The sequence below is a fragment of the Pleurodeles waltl genome, chromosome 4_2 (assembly GCF_031143425.1).
Source record: "Pleurodeles waltl isolate 20211129_DDA chromosome 4_2, aPleWal1.hap1.20221129, whole genome shotgun sequence".
Classification (NCBI taxonomy): domain Eukaryota; kingdom Metazoa; phylum Chordata; class Amphibia; order Caudata; family Salamandridae; genus Pleurodeles; species Pleurodeles waltl.
Genome location: NC_090443.1, coordinates 479262268 through 479283052, shown reverse-complemented (window position 1 = coordinate 479283052; position 20785 = coordinate 479262268). Strand labels below are relative to the sequence as shown.

The 20785-nt window shown below is 45.5% G+C and overlaps 1 protein-coding gene across 1 annotated transcript in view; it reads left to right on the top strand.

Annotated features, from left to right (window-relative positions):
* LOC138292941 (intercellular adhesion molecule 5-like) overlaps positions 1 to 20785 on the top strand; it is a 122571-nt gene that overhangs the window by 67125 nt on the left and 34661 nt on the right. The window contains exon 5 of the mRNA XM_069231829.1: positions 19685 to 19966. Coding sequence (XP_069087930.1) covers positions 19685 to 19966 — 282 coding nt within the window. The remainder of the gene's footprint in view (positions 1 to 19684; positions 19967 to 20785) is intronic.

Here is a 20785-nt window from a genome sequence, read left to right as displayed (position 1 = left end):
CCAGGAACAGTCGCCTGCTAGCAAAGCTCTGCTCTATTCCTGCCCCCCGCAGTGCTTCCCTCTGAGTCTCTCCACACTGATGCCCGGTAATCCCCCCTCCGATGCTGCGGACTGCTGCAATAAGACTTTGGTGTTTAAAGGGCGGTGATCCAGGAACCACTGAGGACAGGTGCATGGTGCCCATTTGCGACGAGGCCTGATCAGCTCCCCCTGTGTGGCTCGTGTCTGAAGCATACGGTGCTGGGTGCCTTGGGGATGTGGGCCACATTGACTCAGGCCGAGACCTGCCAGCACTCTACACCCTCTGAGTCCTCTTCAGCAGGTCTTACTGTGAACTGGGACAAGTTGTGCATCTTCCCGCTGAGGAAGCCAGAGCAGGCAGAGGTGATGGAGTTGGACTTGGACTGCCTCCCATGGAGGTTGGTAATTTCCGCTATCTTTGAGTGTCTTTCATATGGATAGCAACCTTCTCGGTGGTAAGCATGGCAGAACCTTGACATCACTGAGACAGTCCATAGGCTTTTGGATGCATCTACCCCTATCACCTATGGGTCGAGCCTTGATAGGGAAGATGCTACTATTGCCACACCTCCTTTTCTTCTTTACCACTGTCCTAGTGGTCCCCAAAAGGGCTTTTTTCAAGGAACTAAAGAGCCTACTCTCTGACCTTATATGGGCGGGTGCGCAAATTAGTTTTTATCACTAAACTCCAATGCCCACTCTTGGAGGGAGGCCTGGGGGTACCAGACCTTGAGCTGTACTTCACTGACGCACAGCTACAGTGGCCCATGAAGTTGCTCATGGGGGACATGATGGGCAAAAGTCGCCTAATCAGAGATGAGCTTGGCAGGTTGGGAATACTCCACTGGCTCCTGAGGCTGGGAATACTCCACTGGCTCCTGAGGCTGGGACCTCCGGCTAGGATGGTGAGCAGACTTGTGCCAGTAGGGAACCTATACTGGAACAGATAAATTCAACTGCATCGGGAAGCAACCCCATACTGGCCACAACTACCACTATGGAGCATGTCTAAGATGCATGAGCTGCTGGCAATACATGACAGAGGACCCTGTTGGAAATCGGAGGTGACCCACCGCTGATGGAACGCTGCACCCCTTTCAAGACTTGCAGGAGAGCAATGGTCTTGGTGCTGGTCAGATTTTAGCCTATAATGCTCTTGTCCTGGCAGTTAGGGCCACTTAGGGGTTTAAGGGAGAGGCACCAGCCCTCCATCATGGCTTACAATGCATACTGACACATGGTATGGGCTGCAGGGTGATTACGGTCCTATATATGGCCCTGCACTGCTGGAGCGGACCTGACGCGGCCAGGTGGGACGAATGTCATGGGGCGGTATTGACGGACAAACAATGGGGGATGGCACTTGAACAAGTAAAGAAGGTATTGGGTAATGCCCAATTGAAATTTACTCAGTATAATTCCGTACACGACATCTACTTGACGCCTCATCACGCCCACAGAATGTTCCCAGGAGCGACCTTGGTGTGTCCTAGATGTGGTTATCACAATGCCACTTTCCTTCACATGGTTTGAGACTGCCCCCCGCTTGCCCAGATATGAGGACAAGTTACGGCACACATCTCAGCAATTGTGGATGTGCAGTTAGTGCCTGATCCCTTACTCTGCTTCCTAGGCATCACGAAAAGCACAAAACAAAACAAACACTAGCTAAGGCTTGCTGACTTAGCAGTGTTCCTCTTTAACTGCCTGATCGATATGGCCTGGAAGGCAGCGAGGTCACCCTTGATTAATTGCTGGCTTTGAGAGGTGCTTCGGTGGATGATGGCTGAGGTTGACACTAGGGTCCATGAATTATGCATGAGGGGTAGGGCTGGGGGGGTGCAGATAGCATGTGGTACATATAAGCATTTCATCTACAAGAAAAGGTGGAGGCCTTTGCTGGACTGATGAGGTGAAGCCAAGATGCTGTCAAAGATTGGGTGGTGCTGGTTCGTCATGAAGTGGCGGGCCCTGAGAGACTCATATCTGACTTACTACGGTGCCCCCATAGACGCAGAACAAGTGATTGCCCTCCTCCTAATAGTGGTGACATGATGTGATGAACTACAAATGATCATGCTCTAACGACCCCACATGAGTGACATGCTTGCTCTTACATCCCCACACTTGCTCTCTTCCCCCCAGGAATATATGTAAGTAACCTGCAAATCTGGTTTTATTTACTGTTATTTTCAATGTGTTTGGAGAATGTTTACGATCATGAGTACAACCTACATCTTTGGGGTGTCCTGTTGAAGATCATAGGTCACTAACCCAGTTCCCTTGCAGGGATGGCTCAGTCCTGCCTAATGTTGTCATACTCTGAAAAATGCCAATAAAGGCATAATAAAAAAATATATATATATATCGAGGAGGATGAGTGCAGCTGTTTTGCTGAGGTCAAGGAGGCCCTCATGTTGTTGGTTGCTGCAATCGGAGCTGTCTCAATGCTGTTGTTGACTCGGAATCTGGATTGAGATGAGTCTGGGAGGTTGTTGTGTTTGAGGTGTGCGATGAGTTGCTGGTTGATTTTCTTCCTGAGAACCTTCACTGGAAAGTGGAACAGGGAGATTAGCTGGTAGTTTTTCGGATCTGCTGGGACAGCAGATTGTTTCTTCAGGAGGGGCCTCACTTCAGCGTGTTTCCAGTCCTAAGGGAAGGAGGCCAAGGTGATGGAAGTGTTCAAGACTTTCTTGAGCTTGTTGCCAATGATCTTGCTCCCGAGTTGGAAAAAGTTGTGTGGGCAGGGGTCCATGGATGCTCCAAAGAGTACGGAGTTCATGATGGAGGTTGTGGCTTGAGTTGTGAAAGGGTCCCAATGGGTGAGCAGATGTTTGGGGTTTGTGTTCGTGGGTGTGAGGAGGCTGATGCAGTTGGTGGTAGGGGGATGGACTTTGAAGTTTTTGTGGATGGCTGAGATTTTATCATGGAAGAAGTCTGCCATAGTGTCACATGGTTCTTGCGAGGGCTTGATGTCATTCTCCGCGGCTGCGCGGTTGGAAACTCCTTCACGATGGCAAGAGATCCTTGCTGCGGTTAGTGCTGGCTTCTATGCGGTCTGCCAGAGCATTCTTCTTTCTTTCAGGAGGCAGTGGCACTGGTAAAGTGCTGTCTTGAAGGTGGCATGGTCCCCTGTCTCCTTGCTGGTTCGCCACTTCCTTTCGAGTTGCTGGCTGTTGCATTTGGTGGATTTCAGCTCCGCGGTGAACCAGCTGGCTCTTTTTGCATGATCTTTGGATTTGGCTGGCTTGGTGGGGGTGATTGTGTCAGCACATTCTGTGATCCACTGGATGAAGTTCTTCTCAATCAATCAATCAATCAAAGATTTGTAGAGCACGGCTAATCACCCATAGCGTCTTAAGGCACTGTTTGTGGGTGTGGTGCTCAGTCGAAGAGCTAGGTCTTGAGGTCCTTCTCAGTCTGTTCTGGGTTATATGTTGTGTCTGGGAGGTGGGAGGTGGGAGTTTAGAGCATTGTTCCAATGGTCTTCTGATATCTTTTTCCAGTTTCTGTGCAGAGCTGGGGGGCATGGGGCCAGTGTTGGTGGGTCCTGAGATGATGAAGGTGAGCTGTCAGACATGGATGTACTTGACTCTGCCAACGGACGTGAAAATTGGATCAATCGGGTGTCCTGCGATGTGGGTAGGGTCAGTGGCAAGTTGCTTGATGTTAATGTTGCTTATGCCTTTCAGAAGATTGGTTGTGTTGGTGCCGCTGGGATAATCGAGGTGGAAGTTGAGATCCCTAGTAAGACGTAGTGTTCTGAGTTGATCGGGGTGATGAGGTCAGGGATGGCTTTGCAAACCCTGGGGCGAGGACCTGGTGGTCTGTAGGCGAGGGAGCCTCTTATAGTGCTTTTTCCATCTGTGTGAAGTTGGAAGTTGAGATGCTCTGTAATCTGAGTTGAGTCACCTGAGGAGGTTGAGCAGAAGATGGTGTCCTTGTATTTGACGGCAATACTACCTCTGTGTTGTTGGTTCAGTCCCGGTGTGTTATCTTGTAGACTTCAAGGATGGCAATGGTGATGCCAGGCGTGGAGGCAGGGTTCAGCAAAATCCCTGTGAAGAAGATGACATCTGGTCTGAGGGATGAGATTGTGCCCCAGATCTAAAATCAACAGATATATCAAAATATAGCATACCATCAACGGTCATCCTCACCTACTCAGCAGTTCTTTGCAATTAACATTAGAAGTGGATGAGCCATGCAGGCTCTTAAGAAAACCTGTTTGCTAAACAGCAGTCTTGTACCTCATAAATGTATAGCCTGTAAGGAGATGATGAACCCCAATACACTGCAGCTGTGCTCTTTCCATCTCTGAAGTGTTCTACAAATCTTATTCCGCGTCAGCTGAGCTTCAAAACACATTAACCTGCACCTTTAACTAGGCTGTTTGTAGGAAGCCGCAGTAGCTTCCTGGCAAAACTACAATCATTCCTAGCCCAATACTCATGAGTGCCTGGCTCTAAAGTCCCTGGCTGCAAAATCTATGGTGGAACCGGAAGTCTTTGTCAGGGCTGCACTCTGAACCCAAAGCAGCCCTGGCAATTTTGTCAGACCAGCCCCCAGGATCTGGGGAGGGGATCGATGCAAGTGCGAAGCACTGATGCTTTTGTTACTGGGGGGCAATTTTGCAGCAGAGCTGCAAAACCGCCCCCCAGTAACAAAACTGGTCCCCACCATTGCAAAACAGGCCCCCACCCTTCCAGCCTCCCTGGAAAATGCCCAATGCCCGCTATGGCCAGTCCGGCCCGGGTCTTTGTCATTCATGATGCTTGATTGACGGTAAAAAATAGATTTTCATGCTGTATGTAGAACGAAACCAGCTTCTTTATTCCACTTCAAGGAGATCTGGCAATAACACTGCCCTCCATGAGCTGGCAGGCCCTGGCTCCACTTCCGCTGTTAAGTGTCACCCCTCAAAGGTCAGCAAAACCTTGTGGCCACCACATTCTGCAACATCATAGCCCAGAGTGCATTACTGGATGCAGCACACCACGCCCCTCTAGTTACGCAACACAGCAAAACCACTACTGCAGCAGCATAGCTCATCGCTTAATGAGTTAACACACCTTCCGCCTTAAATAGCTTAATGAAAGTGCAACTCCAGCACCGTAGCTCATGCATCATCATTCCGACAGCCACACAACGTACCTCTTTCCTTGTACAGCAAAACAAAAATGCTACAGTAGAATAGCCCATGGACACCTAATACACATCACACTACCCTCCATAAAGTACAATTGCAGTTTCTTAGTTCCTGGCACAAGCCCCTACTTTAATAACACCATAATAGTACAACTGCAGTTTCAAAGCTCACCACATAATTTGTCACCCATGCAGACACATCACATACTTCTTTCTTAAGGCAACACACAAATGCAGTATCAAAGCTCACCACATAATTTGTCGCCGATGCAGACACAACACATACTTCTTTCTTCGGAGAACACAGAAGAACACAGCAGCAACACCATAGCTCATGATACACAGAGGTACCCTTGCTCCTTTCCTACACAACACAGCCAAAAACACAACTGCAGAGTCATTGCTAATTGTAAACTGAAATACCACACACCCTCCTTATAACATATTACAGCAAAGGCATAACTGCAGTATTACCGCTCACAAAAGACCAAAATACCACACATTCAGCTTACACAACACAGTAAAAGCACAATGGCAGTAGCAAAGCTCACTGCAGCATCCTTCACCAAGATAGAGACATTAAGCTCCTCATGCAACACAAAAAATGCACACCTCCTGCACCATAGCCCACACATCATCACTCATTCAGACAGCTACACTAGGTGCTTCCCTTCTTTCCAACCCAGTGAAAGCACAACAGCAACATAGCTCATGACACACTGAGATCACACACACCTCGCTCCTTCCTTACATAACAGAGCACACAGAAAAAGTACATCTGCAAGAGCATAGGTCACAGTACACCTCCCTAGGTACACAATATAGTAAAACACAGGACTAAAGTAATAGCTCACAACACACCAAGAATTCACACATCACCCTCATTACACCACAAGGTAGAAACAAAACTCCATCCTCAACTCACTGCATCAACACTCACCCAACACATCAAGTGCACAATTGACTCACAGCACATTCCAAGACCACACACCTTCCTTTGCCTGGTTTGTTACACAACTTAATGAATGCGATAGCTCTTCACAAGATACAACAGAATGTTCTCTTCATCAGTCATTCCCTTGGTGAGCATGGTCAGGGATCCTTATCAGAGGGAAGGTTGTTATTACCCCTGAATATGCGGACTGGGATTTTTATTTTTAGGTCAGAGTTTTGACAAAACAGCTGTCAAAGAGAACTCTTGTTTCTGATGTCCACACAGCAGGCTTTGGGTCCTTTAAGTAAGTAGCAAAACTCCAAATAGATTGTAGAATGAAAAGATTTTTTACAACCTTAAACGCTCACAACACCTGACAACCAAATACATCTTCCTCTTCTAACATCCTGGCAGTAACTAACACACCGTCACTGCTAGAACCACAGGAACATTCCTATCCCCCTTTTACATTGTACTTTCCAACATTCTTATTGTGAAATACGTCATCTTACCACACCTTCCCCTTACAACAAAACAAATTAAAACTTTTAGTACAATACATAAGCTCCAAATTTGCTTGGTACCATTATCTCCCGTTATGAGAGGATACCCCTTTAACAGTAGTTGCTAGTAGTTACCGACTGTGAAGTATCAAAACCACATCTATTCATTTCTTCCTGAGTTCGCAACCAAGTTTGCCTGTCTCCTATTTTTGATAATATTAGCCTGACTGGGAGAAATTTTGACCAGTTGTCTTCTATTCGACCAACCTTTTCCTTCTAATAAAATGGATCTTTTAGTGACCTTTACAATTTGGATAGGTACAGAAAACTTAGAATCACCTTTCTTGACTTGTCTAGAATTGTTAACTACGACCCATTCTCCTGTATTGAAAATCTTGTCATGTGAATAATGTTTCTGGTCAAATTTCTCTTTCATCTCAGATTGTTTTAATGCAACTGAACGTGAAATGCTTTCACTAGCTTGTAATTCTTATTCAGTACCTGTTTTACTTTTTAACCAACTCAGATATAAGCCCATGTGAACTCTACGTCCTCTCAATAAATTGAAAGGTGTTTCATCTGTGGGCCCAGGGGAGTAATATTATAATTCCACACTTTGTTATTCAAACATTTACTGACATCCTGACCTGAGGTGAGTGCTGTTTGTATTCCTTCTTTCATAATTCTGTTGGCTCTCCCTACTAAACCATTAGAACTAAGTGAATATAAAGCAACTTTGTGATGTCTGATGTCTTGATATTTAAAAAATGTTTTTATATGCTCCGATACAAGCTGAGTCCCATTATCTGTTACAATTTCTTTTGGTGTCCCTCCTAACTGAAACACATTTTCCGAAAATGTAATAGCAGCATTAATACTAGGTGACTCAATAAATGATTGAGAAATCCACTTTCAATGATAGTCTATTAAGACAATTATATATTTCATGTTGGAAGGCAATAAAGTGAATGGACCTGAGAAGTCCAAACCAATTTCATCCCATGCACTTGAAGGAAATGGAAACAGTTGCAAAAGAGCCTCCTTCGTTTTCCAATGTTTGTCAGATACCAAACAATCAGGACATTTGTCAATCACATTTTTGGCATTACTCTCTAAGAATGGCCACCAATAGAATTGTTAATTCTTTTACATGTTTTAGAAATTCCTGGGTTCCTTGATGAGCTAAATGTATCAGCTCATATCTCTCATCATCTGGTGGAACGAATATCTACCAACGCATAACCATTCCATTGACCACTGACAGTTCGTCTGAAATTTTATAAAATGTTTTCAGATCAGTGGGTAAACATCTCATTTCAGACCATCCTTGCACAATGTACTGCACCACCTTTGATGAATTTGCATCAAACTGAATTGCCTCCATCCATTTCTCTTCTAACATCTTGCCACCACTCTCACAAATTGCATCCAAAACTGCAACTGTGCATTCCTTGTCCCTAAGTATTTCACTCTTGTTATCATCTAATGACATTCGTGATGAGCAATCGGCTGGGAAGTTCTTTCCTACTCCTGAAGTTTGTACTGTACTACCTCTCTGATTGTTTAAGTGTACTTGATGCAAATCCAGTTGTTTGCTCCTTACTGTTAACCAATTGGCTTAAAACTACTCCAAGACCACTTAAACTGGTGTCAATGGTGATTATACTGCTTTATAGGGTTTCAATGCAGGAGCCTCAATTATGATTCTTTTTACCTCACTAAATGCCTCCTCTAAATCTCTAGTCCATTTAAACTTTACTCCTTTCCTCAAAAGTGTTCTTAACGGCTCCGCTTTACGAAAGTACCCTTGCACAAATCTGGCATAATAATCAGCAAGGCCAAGGAGTGATCTAAGACTATCCCTGTCAATTGGTGCTTTACCTTCTTGTATAGATTTTACAACTGAAAACTTGGGTATTATTCCTGATGACGAAATGGTATGACCCAAATATTCTAACTTTTGCACGCCAAATGTACATTTGTTACGTCTGATTGTCATGCCAGTTTCTGATAATGTTTTCAAAACTTTATCCAAAATACAATTATAAGTTTGAATATCTTTTGTAATATCAGGATATCATCCAAATAGGCTTGTACTCCCTGCATATCACCAAATAAGACACTTGCCGCTGACGCTAACCTAAATGGAAGTCTACAATACACAAAGGCTCCGAAAGGTGTGATGAATGTAGTGAGTTTCCTTGAAGCTGGCATCAGAGCAGTTTGGTGATATGCCCAGCGCAAATGTATCAGGAAAACATTTCAGCCTCACCTACATTTGCTAATAAATCCTGAATTTTAGGTATGGGATGGCAATCTATCATAATGTTCTCATTTAGTGTGCATAAATCAGCACATAATCTCGACTTCCCTGATTTCTTCTTAGCAACAACTAAAGGAGAAACCCACTGGGAAGATTCAGTCAGTTTGATGACACCTTGTGAACACAAAACCTTAAGTGTTTTCTTCAAATATTCTCTTATGCTAAGATGCACATTGCGTACCTCATGAACGACTGGGTGAGCATCTGGTTTGAGCCTAATGTGGTGTTCAAACCCTGTGATAAAAAAAACTTTCTCTTGGGAAACATCTACATATTTCCCACAAGTAAATTCAATGTCTTGAGATATTGTCTCAACATTACTATCTGTTCATTAATGTGATCTTTAGTCCACATCCATTCACCCACTCTTACTGGATCTTCAGACCTGGGAACCGAATACAAGCCCATTCTAGCTAACTCTTTCCACCTAATGATATTCTTTCCTTTAACAACAACATAAACTTTGGTGAAACTAAATCTACCTAGGCATTCCACTTTGGTATGAAAGTAACCAATCATATCAATGGCTTTCTCACCAAATGCTTTTCGATTGATATTGGTGGGAATGAGCTTGATATTATCTCCCCAAACATCCAGGAATGTAGAATCTCTCAAAATAGTTATGGAAGAACCCGAGTCTGCTGTAACCTACAAGGTCAATAAACACAAAAAGGGTATGGGGTTCACTATTGATAGGGAGCTGTGTCCATGGGAAATTATCCAGGGGCTCCTAGACCTCAATGGGTGTATAAATGGAGTGTGAGTGCTGTGAGGTGGTGATGGGTAGGGGGAGGGGGTATTTCCTTTATGGACTAGGTGGTCTCACACACTATATAGTGTCATGCTTCATCATTTGACCACCTAGCCCCACCCAGGTAGGACAGTGCCACCTGGGCGGACTCAACCTCTTGAAATTATTATTTATCTGGAGCATGAGGGATCCAGCTAAGCTAGGGGAAGATATAAAAAAAACTAAGCAGTTACCGGTGTGCAATCTACACTTTTAATAGTGGTGTCTGCTGGTGTATTAAAAACAAGGATGGGACACCAGGGTGAGAGCAAGGACTCATTGGGTCACCTATCTAAAAAATGGCTGACATTTTTCTGCCCTCTACAATGAGCCAAGGAAGGTCTCGGGGCATTCTTCAGACCTAGGATCCCTCAACGTCATGCAATGCAAAAACAAACATCCAACACTCAATAAGAGAGTGGGAAAGGAAATATAATAAATGATGGGGCCTACCTGTGGCGAGGAACTACCTAGCAGAGGCCTGGAGGAACATAAGCATGATTAACATTATGTGAAAAACAACAACACAGCACAGCAAAACACACACAGAGGGGTGACACAGCAAGCCAAAGTCATGCAATGTTTGCGGTGAAACATATATCTACCGAGAATATAATACCTTACCCCACATCTAAAGGCTACTTGGCCCAGATTCCAGGAGGAGGAGTGTCTCTTTATAGTCACACTCTAAGGGAAGAGGAAAGAAAAAGAAATAGGCAGGGACGGCAGTCAATATAAGTAAAGGAATCATGATTCTGTGGAAGTGTCAGTAGGTATACTCCCTAGGGCACAGTTAGGGGAATACCTCTGTAAAATGACCAAAAGGACAACATCTAGTGTCAGAAAAGGTAATGGGAACCTACAGAGAGGCAAACTGCTGAAACAGGGGGAAAAATAGTAACCAAACAATCAGGAACCAACGTCATAGCATACTAGAGAACCTGACCATCTGAGCCCCAGATCGGGGACACAGACGGAGGGAAAGAGAGAAAGGGGGGAAAAAGGGAGTTGGAAGCAGAAGAAGTGGAAAGGGAAGGGGGAGGAGAGTAAAGGAAAAAAACGGAAATGAAAGTGAACGAAAGGGGAGAAGGGGGGAAGGGGGAAAAACAAGGGGAAGGGGAGGGGAAGTAAAAAGGGGAAAAAAATAGGAAGAAGGAGAGGGGGGAGGGGGAGGGGAAATGGGGTGAAAGAGGGGAAGGCGAGGGAAAAAAAGAGGGGAGGCGAGGGAAAAAAAGGAGGAGAGACGAGAAACAAAGAAGGAGAGACGGGAAAAAAGAGAGAGAGAGGGGAACAACAAGGAAGAGGGGAAAAGAAGGGGAGAAACAACAACAGGTACCTAGGCATGGAAAAATTGTACTCTTCCCACGGGTACCTAGAACTAACTGCTATATTGATAGTATAAGAAGTAAAGGCACGGTCATTTGTTGAGTGAAGACCATGGTATGCCGTCATTCAAACCGCTGGTGTCTGTGTGTAGTCTCCAGAGTGTAGGTGGCAGCTGCTCTAAAATAATCCATCTCATATCGTCTGGGGAATGATTTTGTGCGACATAATGGCTCGTCAGTTTTGTGACGTCCCGTTTACACCTTATAGTGTTCCTGTGTTCACAAATGCGAGTGCTAACCTTTCTTGTTGTCATACCGATATATTTAAGCTGGCAGGGGCACTTAATCATATAGATTACATTCTTGCTGTTACAGTTCGTGAGTGCCTTTAGCACCCACAGTGTTTTTAGACCGAGTTCCTCTGTGGTGGATTTCTGTGTGAATTTACACACACTACAGTGGCCACACGGGTGGTGGCCGACTGGGGAAGGTAGGTGCCAGAGGGTCAGCTGTTTGTTAGAGAGTTTGTTTGTAGGTCTAGTATGGACCACCATATCGCGTATGTTGGTGGCTCTTTTGAAGGTGTGTGATGGTTGCTGGAAAGGGAGACCGCCAGATGTTAAAATCTCCTAATTATCTCTGATGATCCTCTGGATCTTATTAGATAGTGGATTGAACGTGGTTACACACACTATCTGTTCCGTCTTGGGTTTGTTGGCCCGGGGTTGTAATAACTGGTCTCTGTTGTTATTCCGTGCTCTTTTATATGCTCTCCTGACAAGGTATGCAGGATAATCTCTTTCTTGTAGTTTGGTGGACAGATTATTAGCGTGTTTATTATAGTCTGAGAGATTTGAGCAGTTTCGTCGTAGACGTAGGAATTGCCCCACGGGGAGGTTCTCCTTCAGGGATCTCGGGTGGGAGCTCTTAAATTGTAGCAAATTGTTCCGGTCTGTGGGTTTGTGGTAGACCTCTGTTACCAGTGAACCATTACTTTCGCGAATTAAAAGGTCCAAGAACGGCAGTTGGTTATCGCCGATGATCATAGTGAATTTCAGAAACGGGTTTGCCGTATTGAGCCAGGCTGCAAATGCATGTGCCTCTTCTCTTGAGCCTGTCCAGATGAGCAGAATATCATCAATATACCGCTTCCAGAGTTTAATCTGCTCCAGGTAGGGATTTTCTTCATGGAGTACCACCTGTCTCATAAAGTTGTCTACATACAGACAGGCCAAACTAGGGGCGAAGGTACTACCCATGGATGTCCCCTGTATCTGTAGGTAGAACTGGTTCTCAAATTCAAAATAGTTCCTTGTCAATGCCAGGTGTGCTAGGTCTAGTATGAACTCTGGGGGTGTCCGTGAGTCACTCCTGTTAGCTTCCAGAAGCTCGCATATGACCCCTAGGGTTGCTTCCTGAGGGATGTTGGTGTAGGGTGATTCGACATCCAACGTAATCAGGAGTTCTAAGTTTTTGTCAAAAGGCACTGAGTCTAGAAGAACCAAGGCATCTGTAGTGTCTTGCAGATAAGTGGGGATCTGCTTCACTAATGGTTGAAGGAAGAAGTCGCAGAACTGGGACAGTGGTTCAAGAATAGAGCCAATCCCGGACACAATCGGCCTACCGGGAGGAGGGATCTTCCCTTTGTGTATTTTAGGAAGGATGTAGAAATAAGGTATCTTGGGATTAGATTGTGTCAGAAATGCTGCTTCATGTCTGGTCAGCCAGTCGTTATCGATTCCTCTGTTCACTAGGAAGGAAATTTCTTCTTGGATGTCTGGGGTAGGATCTCGGGATAGACGTTTGTAATATTGTGCGTTGTCTAGTAGGCGCTGGCACTCTTCTTTGTACATTGTCAGTGGTAAAATTACTGTTTCCCCACCTTTGTCAGCTGGTTTTATGAAAATGGAGGGGTCTGAAATTAGACGTTTCAATGCTGCCAGTTCGTCTGAGCTCATGTTGTGGAATGTGTCACTCGTAGTCCCTGCGAGACCATTGATTTTGCGGGACACCGATTTCTCGAAGGCTAATACTTCGGGACGCATTTGTCCAGTAGTTGGACAAAAGGTAGATTTAGGACGTAGGCCTGGGTTCCGGTCTGGTTCAACAAGATTTCTTTCTAGTAAAAAAGTTTTGAGGCAAATTTTGCTAAACAAATCAGCAATTTCCGTTTTGTTCTTGAAAAGGTCTATTTTGGGGGTAGGGACAAAATTGAGGCCTTTGTTTAGTGCCTTAGACTCAAGGTTGTCAATAGTTCTATTGCTTAAATTCACAATATTGTCACTCCCATTAGTCTTCTCAGAGGTTGCTACGTTTTGCTTGTTCCCGGGGTGCTCTCTCGTTGAGTCTTGAGTGGCTCGTCTCTTGGTCTCCAATGTACCCCTTTCCCCTCCCTTTCTCTCTTTCCCTTCCCCCCTTCCACCCTTTCCCTTCCCTCCCCCCTTCCACCCCCTCCCTTCCTCGCCTTCCTTCTTTGTTCTTTTTTCCCCCTTTTCCTATTTCACCCCCTCTTTTCGCTACACGCGACAGGAGGCTTACTTTAGAGACTGGGAACTACGTTCCCCAGCCTCCCTAGCGGCCCAACGCACCGCGTCACGCGCTAGCCTCGCTGGAGACTGGGAACTCCACTTCCCAGCCTCCCGAGTGCTGAGTCGCGTCACTCTGACATGCGCCTCTGTGTGCCAAGCACGGGAAACCGTCCGGAGCCGGCTCGACACAGGACGCGCAGGGGGTCCTCATTATTACTTTATTGCCCTGACTATTTAAGCTGCCCCCACTCTGGACCACGCACCTCAAGTGGTCCAGCGAGGGGTTGGACTAGGCGCATAGCGAGCGCCTCCTTTGATGTAGTAAGTGCAGGAGCACTTACTCCCCAGACGCTTCTGAGATCTTATGCTACGCTACAGATAAGATTCTGGTTGGCTGAGAGAGTGTGTGTTGGTTGCAGCAGTGGGTGCAGTTTACTTTACTTCACTTTACCCTCCGTCTGTGTCCCCGATCTGGGGCTCAGACGGTTGGGTTCTCTAGCATGCTATGACGTTGGTTCCTGATTGTTTGGTTACTGTTATTCCCCCTGTTTCAGCAGTTTGCCTCTCTGCAGGTTCCCATTACCTTTTTTGACACTAGATGTTGTCCTCTTGGTCATTTTACAGAGGTATAACCCTAACTGTGCCCTAGGGAGTATACCTACGGACACTTCCACAGAATCATGATTCCTTTACTTATATTGACTGCCGTCCCTGCCTATTTCTTTTTCTTTCCTCTTCCCCTAGAGTGTGACTATAAGGGGACACTCCCCCTCCTGCAATCTGGGGCAAGTAGCATTTAGATGTGGGGTAAGGTATTATATTCTCGGTAGATATATGTTTCACTGCATACATTGCATGACTTTGACTTGCTGTGTCACCCCTCTGTGTGTGTTTTGCTGTGCTGTGTTGTTGTTTTTCACAAAACGTTAATCACGCTTCTGTTCCTCCAGGCCTCCCCTAGGTAGTTCCTCGCCACAGGTAGGCCCCATCATTTATTATATTTCCTTTCCCACTCTCTTATTGAGTGTTGGATGTTTGTCTTTGCATTGCATGACGTCGAGGGATCCTTGGCCCTGAAGAATGCCCCCAGACCTTCCTTGGCTCAGTGTAGAGGGCAGAAACACGTCGGCCATTTTTTAGATAGGTGACCCAGTGAGTCCTTGCTCTCATCCTGGTGTCCCATCCTTGTTTTTAATACACCAGCAGACACCACTATTAAAAGTGTAGATTGCACACCTGTAACTGCTTAGGTTTTTTTATATCTTCCCCTAGCTTAGCTGGATCCCACTTACTCCAGATAAATAATAATTTACGCACTCCCTCCCGTTCCTTTAACGGTGAGGTTGAGTCCACCCAGGTGGCACTCCTCTACCTGTGTGGGGCTAGGTGGTCAAATGATGAAGCATGGCACTATATAGTGTGTGAGACCACGTAGTCCGTAAAGGAAATACCCCCTCCCCCTACCCATCACCACCTCACAGCACTCACACTCCATTTATACACACATTGAGGTCTATGAGCCCCTGGATAATCTCCCGTGGACACAGCTCCCTATCACTAGTGAACCCCATACCCTTTTTGTGTTGTGTTTATTGGCTTTATATGTAGGGAGTTAGTGTGGGTTGATTCCTTCTAATTGCTTTGTTCCAAACTCCCTATACTCTCCGTTTGTGTTACGGTAACCTGCAAGGTAACATCAGCAATTTTGGCTTCCACGAAGAGTCCTTTTACAACCTCAAAATTTGTAATTGAATTACATTCTACTGTTAAAAGTACATTACTTGTCTTTTCTAAAGCTGTTTCTTTGACAAATTCTATACTGTTCACTTTGACAGGAGTTTCGTTGCTTTTGCAAACTGCCTGGAAATTACCAACTTTTTTACAGGACATGCAACATTTCCGAAGTGCGGGACAATTAGGATTGTTACCAATATGACTTTTTGAGCCACATCTGTAACAATGAAATACTTGTTTCCTTACAAATTTTCTTTATCCTTTCCCAAGTATGCTAGCAGCATACACAGCCCCCGTACATTCTTCAGTATCTTCATTTCTATACTCATCTACATTCTGCTGTTGTTTTACAATTTTTTGTATCTCAAGTAAAATACTGGGTTCTTCACAATAATGCTTGCGTAGTCTATCAACTGCTCCTTCATATTGATCAGTCTCTCCATCACTATTGCCTGCCTAAGTTCGTATTGGTGTTGCTACTGGTGAATTTTCAAACACTTCTTAATCAGCGTGCCCCAGACTATGTTATAATAAAGCTAATTTCTTGCTGAAGAGTGTCTAGTAGGATCCACCGCAACGAAATAATTCTGAAATAATTTAAACAATTTTTTCCATTTAAGTGGTGGTTTGCCAGATTACTGTAGAAAACAGTGGTGCTTGGACAAAGAGGTGTGGCAACACATGCAAACTCATTATATCAAAAGTTGACTAAAAGCAATAATCAAAGGAATTTAACGGTAAATTACGCAATGTAATAAGTTTATAAAATGCTGCTCTTAAAGTATTTCAGGTGTACTCATCACTCTAATAGAGACAAACACTAGAGAAAATTTAGGGGGTGATTCCAACCTTGGCATGCGGCCAAATTTCGGCAGACCCCATTCCAACATTCCCGCTGGGCCGGCGGGCGCTAACCAAGTTAGCACCCGCCGGCCCAGCGGGAATGAGGCCGCAACACAGGAGCCGCCTCCGAATGGAGCCGGCGGTGTTGCGGCCGTGCGACGGGTGCAGTTGCACCCGTCGCGCTTTTCACTGTCTGCTAGGCAGACAGTGAAAAGCTGGCCGGGGCCCTGTTAGGGGACCCCTGCACTGCCCATGCCAGTGGCATGGGCAGTGCAGGGGCCCTCAGGGGCCCCAGGACACCCCTTACCGCCAGCCTCTTCTTGGCGGTGAAAACCGCCAGAAACAGGCTGGCGGTAAGGGGGTCAGAATCCCCAGGGCAGCGCTGCTTGCAGCGCTGCCCTGGCGGATTCTCCCAGCCGGGGCAAAAACGGCGGAAAACCACCAGCCCCGGCGGAAAACCACCGGCCCCAGCGGGGCGACCGCGGCTTTACCGCCGCGGTCAGAATGGGGATTGAAGCACCGCCAGCCTGTTGGCGGTGCTTCCGTCATTCTTGCCCTGGCGGTCCAAGACCGCCAGGGTCAGAATGACCCCCTTAATCTTACTTGCCAGCTTGCAATGTGCCTGCTGACGTGAAGAACGTCGTCTGAAAGATAATTTCAAATTTTAAAATGTGTGTGTGCAGGCTGATGACACCTGATGCCTACAAGTGGAAGATTCAGCCTGAAAAGTGAAATTCAACTGCACGCTTCAAAACTTGGTCCTACCATATGTCCAAAGCAAGATGGCCACCACACGTAGTATGGCTTGACAGTGGAAACGTCTGACATTGTCAAGGTAACATGTTAGTGACATCAATGCAATGTTGGGAAGCACACTTGCAATCCTCATTGTTAATGGTAGTGCACAAAAAACTAAAGGCCGACATGTGCAGGCAAACAGCCCATCAGATTAGCAATGTGATTTACTCACAAATGGCACAACCACTGGTGCCATATCCAATAGCTGTGCGCAGGCGAGTGGAAAGCTCAGCACGGGAAAGTCTCGACTCAGCTCCAAACAACGCTGATCGTTCAACGTTGCAAAGTGCCCACAGGGTCAGTGGGCACAGGAACTACTACTTCAAACTGTTGCCAATATGAAGTAAGTAACAAAACTCCAAATAGATTGTAGAATGAAAAGGTTTATTACAACCTTAAATGAACACGAAACGTGACAACCAAATACATCTTCTTCTCCTAATGTCCTGGCAGTAATTGGCACACCGGTCACTGCTAAAACCTTAGGAACATTCCTATCCCCCTCTCACGTTCTACTTTCCAACATTCTTATTGTGATGTACGTCATCTTGCCACAGTCTTCCCCTTGGAAACTAATGACTTTATTGGACCAGCCACTTTCAGACATTGGCTTGAAGATTTGTAAAACACGTTTGCCTCAGTCCAGTATTCATTCTCTCACCGAAAGTGATTGGCTGTTTGGCTATATCCTTCTGCCTCCATCTGCGTTTGTGCATTGCAATACACGAGGGACTGTATTACATCTAGTGGGCTACTTGCCTGTCTCTCTGTTCGCTCCTTGATGCTCTTTCACATCCCCTGCCCTTCCTCTCACATGTCCGCTCTTACTTCCCCTGTGTAGCCCATGCCCCCACTGTCCCTCTGTCTCCATTCTTTATCCCGCCCCCTTCTTTCCTCTGTGTGTTGCTCCCCGTAATCTGGACCCACTCCTCTCACTTACTGCTTCTTCTCACCCCTCCACCTTTGCCTTTTGTGTCGTCCCTTGTAACCCCTGACCACCTATGTGTTCTCCTTCAGTTACACCAGAAAGGGAACAACTCAGGATCACTGCAGACATGTTTGGTTTTACTTGTTGCCCGACGATGCAGCTTATACCAAACAACTTCCAAGAGAAGAGTGTAAAAATAAAAAGCAATTAAAATAGCAACGCTTTATCTTGGGCCCTAAGGAACTAAAAAGTCGGAGTCGAAGCATACCAACTTCTCCTGTTTATGCCATAATCCTGGATAGCTAGGCTTTCTTGGCAATTTATCCAGCTGAAAGGGTATGCTTTTCACTGATGTATTTTTTTATACTCGTCCTATGATTGAAGTGCAAACAAGCTAAAGCCAAATACTCTTGCCTTGTCTCACTGCTGGTGCCTTCAAAATGGCTGCCCCAACAGCTCGTCAGCCTGGTGATGTTGAAAAGGGGTTCACTGGGTAAACCTCGCTCAAATCCTCCTTTTTGCTCACTAGACTGTCTCCTTTTCTCATTGTACAGCTGTCTCACTTTCCCTCATAGTTGATCACCCCTCCCCCAACAACTTCCAGTTGCAAGTGCCCCTCTTCTAGGTAGTCATGCTATCCCTGGTCTCTCACTAGTCTTGCCCTCATTAAGTGTTTCCCATTTTTGCCCATCCCCCAATCACTAAGCACCTCCCCCACTACGCCCCAATCTCTGTCTTGGTGTCAGTGTTTTCTTTATATAGCAGTACATGCCCAAGCATTAAGGGATTTAAATCCCTACCAACCATCAGTAAGCCCTCTCTTAGTGGGGTCCCAAGGACCAGCCCTTTCACTAGCAGTGGGCTACTAAGCCCTAACGTCTCCCTTGCATGGGCTTCTAGGCCCCAGCTATCTTCCTCGCAGTGGCCTACTAAAGAACCAGGCGTCCCCTTTAAAGTTGGCTTCCAAACACCATCTGTCTCCCTCACTTTGGCTACCAACGCACCAGCAGCCACTCTGGGTTTCTAACTACCTTGGGCTTGTTGGCAGCTAAGCATATGGATATATAGGAGGGAGAAACCCATAAAGTTTCCCGTTATTATGTGGGTAATAATGACATGTTATCGCTTCTTCAATTTCTCTCAAACAAGTTCATTAGCCATTAGAGCACATGACGAGGAGAGATGTATTTAACCTTGCACATTAATTTTATATTGGCAAATCATGTTTCCACTCCCACGAGGTCTGCAATAATGATGTTTTGCGTGTTCAATGTGCCGTCTTCACTCACAATTTTGAAAAGATGCTGCAGTTTACATAAGGAAATACTTGCGCACAGTGTTTTAATCTTTTCGGTCTGCTGGGCTGTCTAAAAAGGTGTTTTCATTTCCTTGTAAAACAATGCGTTTTGTACTATATATCTACGTACAAACAGAGTGAATCTCTTTGTCATCAGGGCAAGCCTCTTAGAAGTGATTCGCTAGTCAGGTAAGGATTTTGCCTCTTATATAGTAGATGTCTCAGACTGAAGATGTTGCTTATTCTCTGCTGGATCTAATTCAAAGAAAGCTGCAAGGAACAATTTCCTTTTTGACGCGGTAGACCGTTTTCAGTTTTGCTGTCATGGGGATCTGGCATTCACAAAGCCAGCCCTAAAAAGTGAAAGGCTTCATAGTTGTGTCACCAATGAATTTGTAAACATTTTTGGTGTGTGTTGCCCGTCCTTACCTGTCTCTTATTTAAGCAAATACACATTATTAAAAAAAAAAAAAAAAAAGTTATTTTTCTTTCTCTTCTGTTCATGTCTCTAGACTTTCCTGATCCGGTCCTTGAAAATCTCACAAACAGCGAGGAGTTGTCAGTTGGTACAGAGGTGAATGTAACTTGTTCTATTGAAAAAACCTATCCACGCGAGGTTCGGGTGAGCCTCCGAATCGGCACCCATCTGAAAACCTGTGAGTTGGAATCTCCCGACTTTTGCACCCATGTTCTGAGGGTGCAAAAGCAACACAACGGAGTGACAGTTGCCTGTGAGGTGACCATGAGCGAGACAAACATGACGAAGAGCACCACCGCGACAATGAATGTTGTTTGTGAGTATTCGGGTTGGTGTCCTCCACGCCCTCAAACTCAGAGCTGTCCAGCCACGTTCTTTATTGCAATTAGATTGTTATTGTTAATTACCACTTGTGTAGCTCACAATCGACCAAGAGTATTGTTACAAATTGGGTTTCTGGTTGGCGGATGTTTGCACCCTGTCCAAACAGGAACCACAATCCTAGTAAGGGTAAGTCAGACACACATCATTAATTAACCCATGCTCCCCCTTAGGTAGCTTGGCACAGAGAAGTCAGAGTTAAATTAAGAGGCAAAGTATTTGTGCAACACTTAAAACAGTAAAACAGTGAAACCACCATGCAAAAAGATACCACACCTAGTTAGAAAAATAGGAATTAATTTAATGAACAAAACAAGACCAAAATTACAAAAATCCAATAAATAGAAGTCAAGATATGAATTTTTAAAGAGTAAATGTGCAGGTAGCACTTAGAAACAATAAGCACCAGGACAAAGAGTTCAACTGCCCGTGATGGAGTGCAGGCCGGATACGGGACCCATGCAGGACCGCTGAGCAACATCATTGCTGATCCCCGCGCAATGGTGGGGGGGGTGTCTGGGTTTCTCCACCCAGCAGCAGTGATGCGTTGGTTCAAAGTGTGGTGCACTAGTTCTGATTGTGGCAGCCCCCAGTTCGATGCGCCAGGTCAATCCACACTCAAGGGGCGTTGCGCTGATCTTTTCCATGCAGTGTTGGTGATGCATTTGTTTCCAAAGGTGATGCAGCGGTTCCGAGTGTGATGCACCCATCCGGTCCCTGCAACAGCAGTGATGCGTTGATTCTGATCTCACAG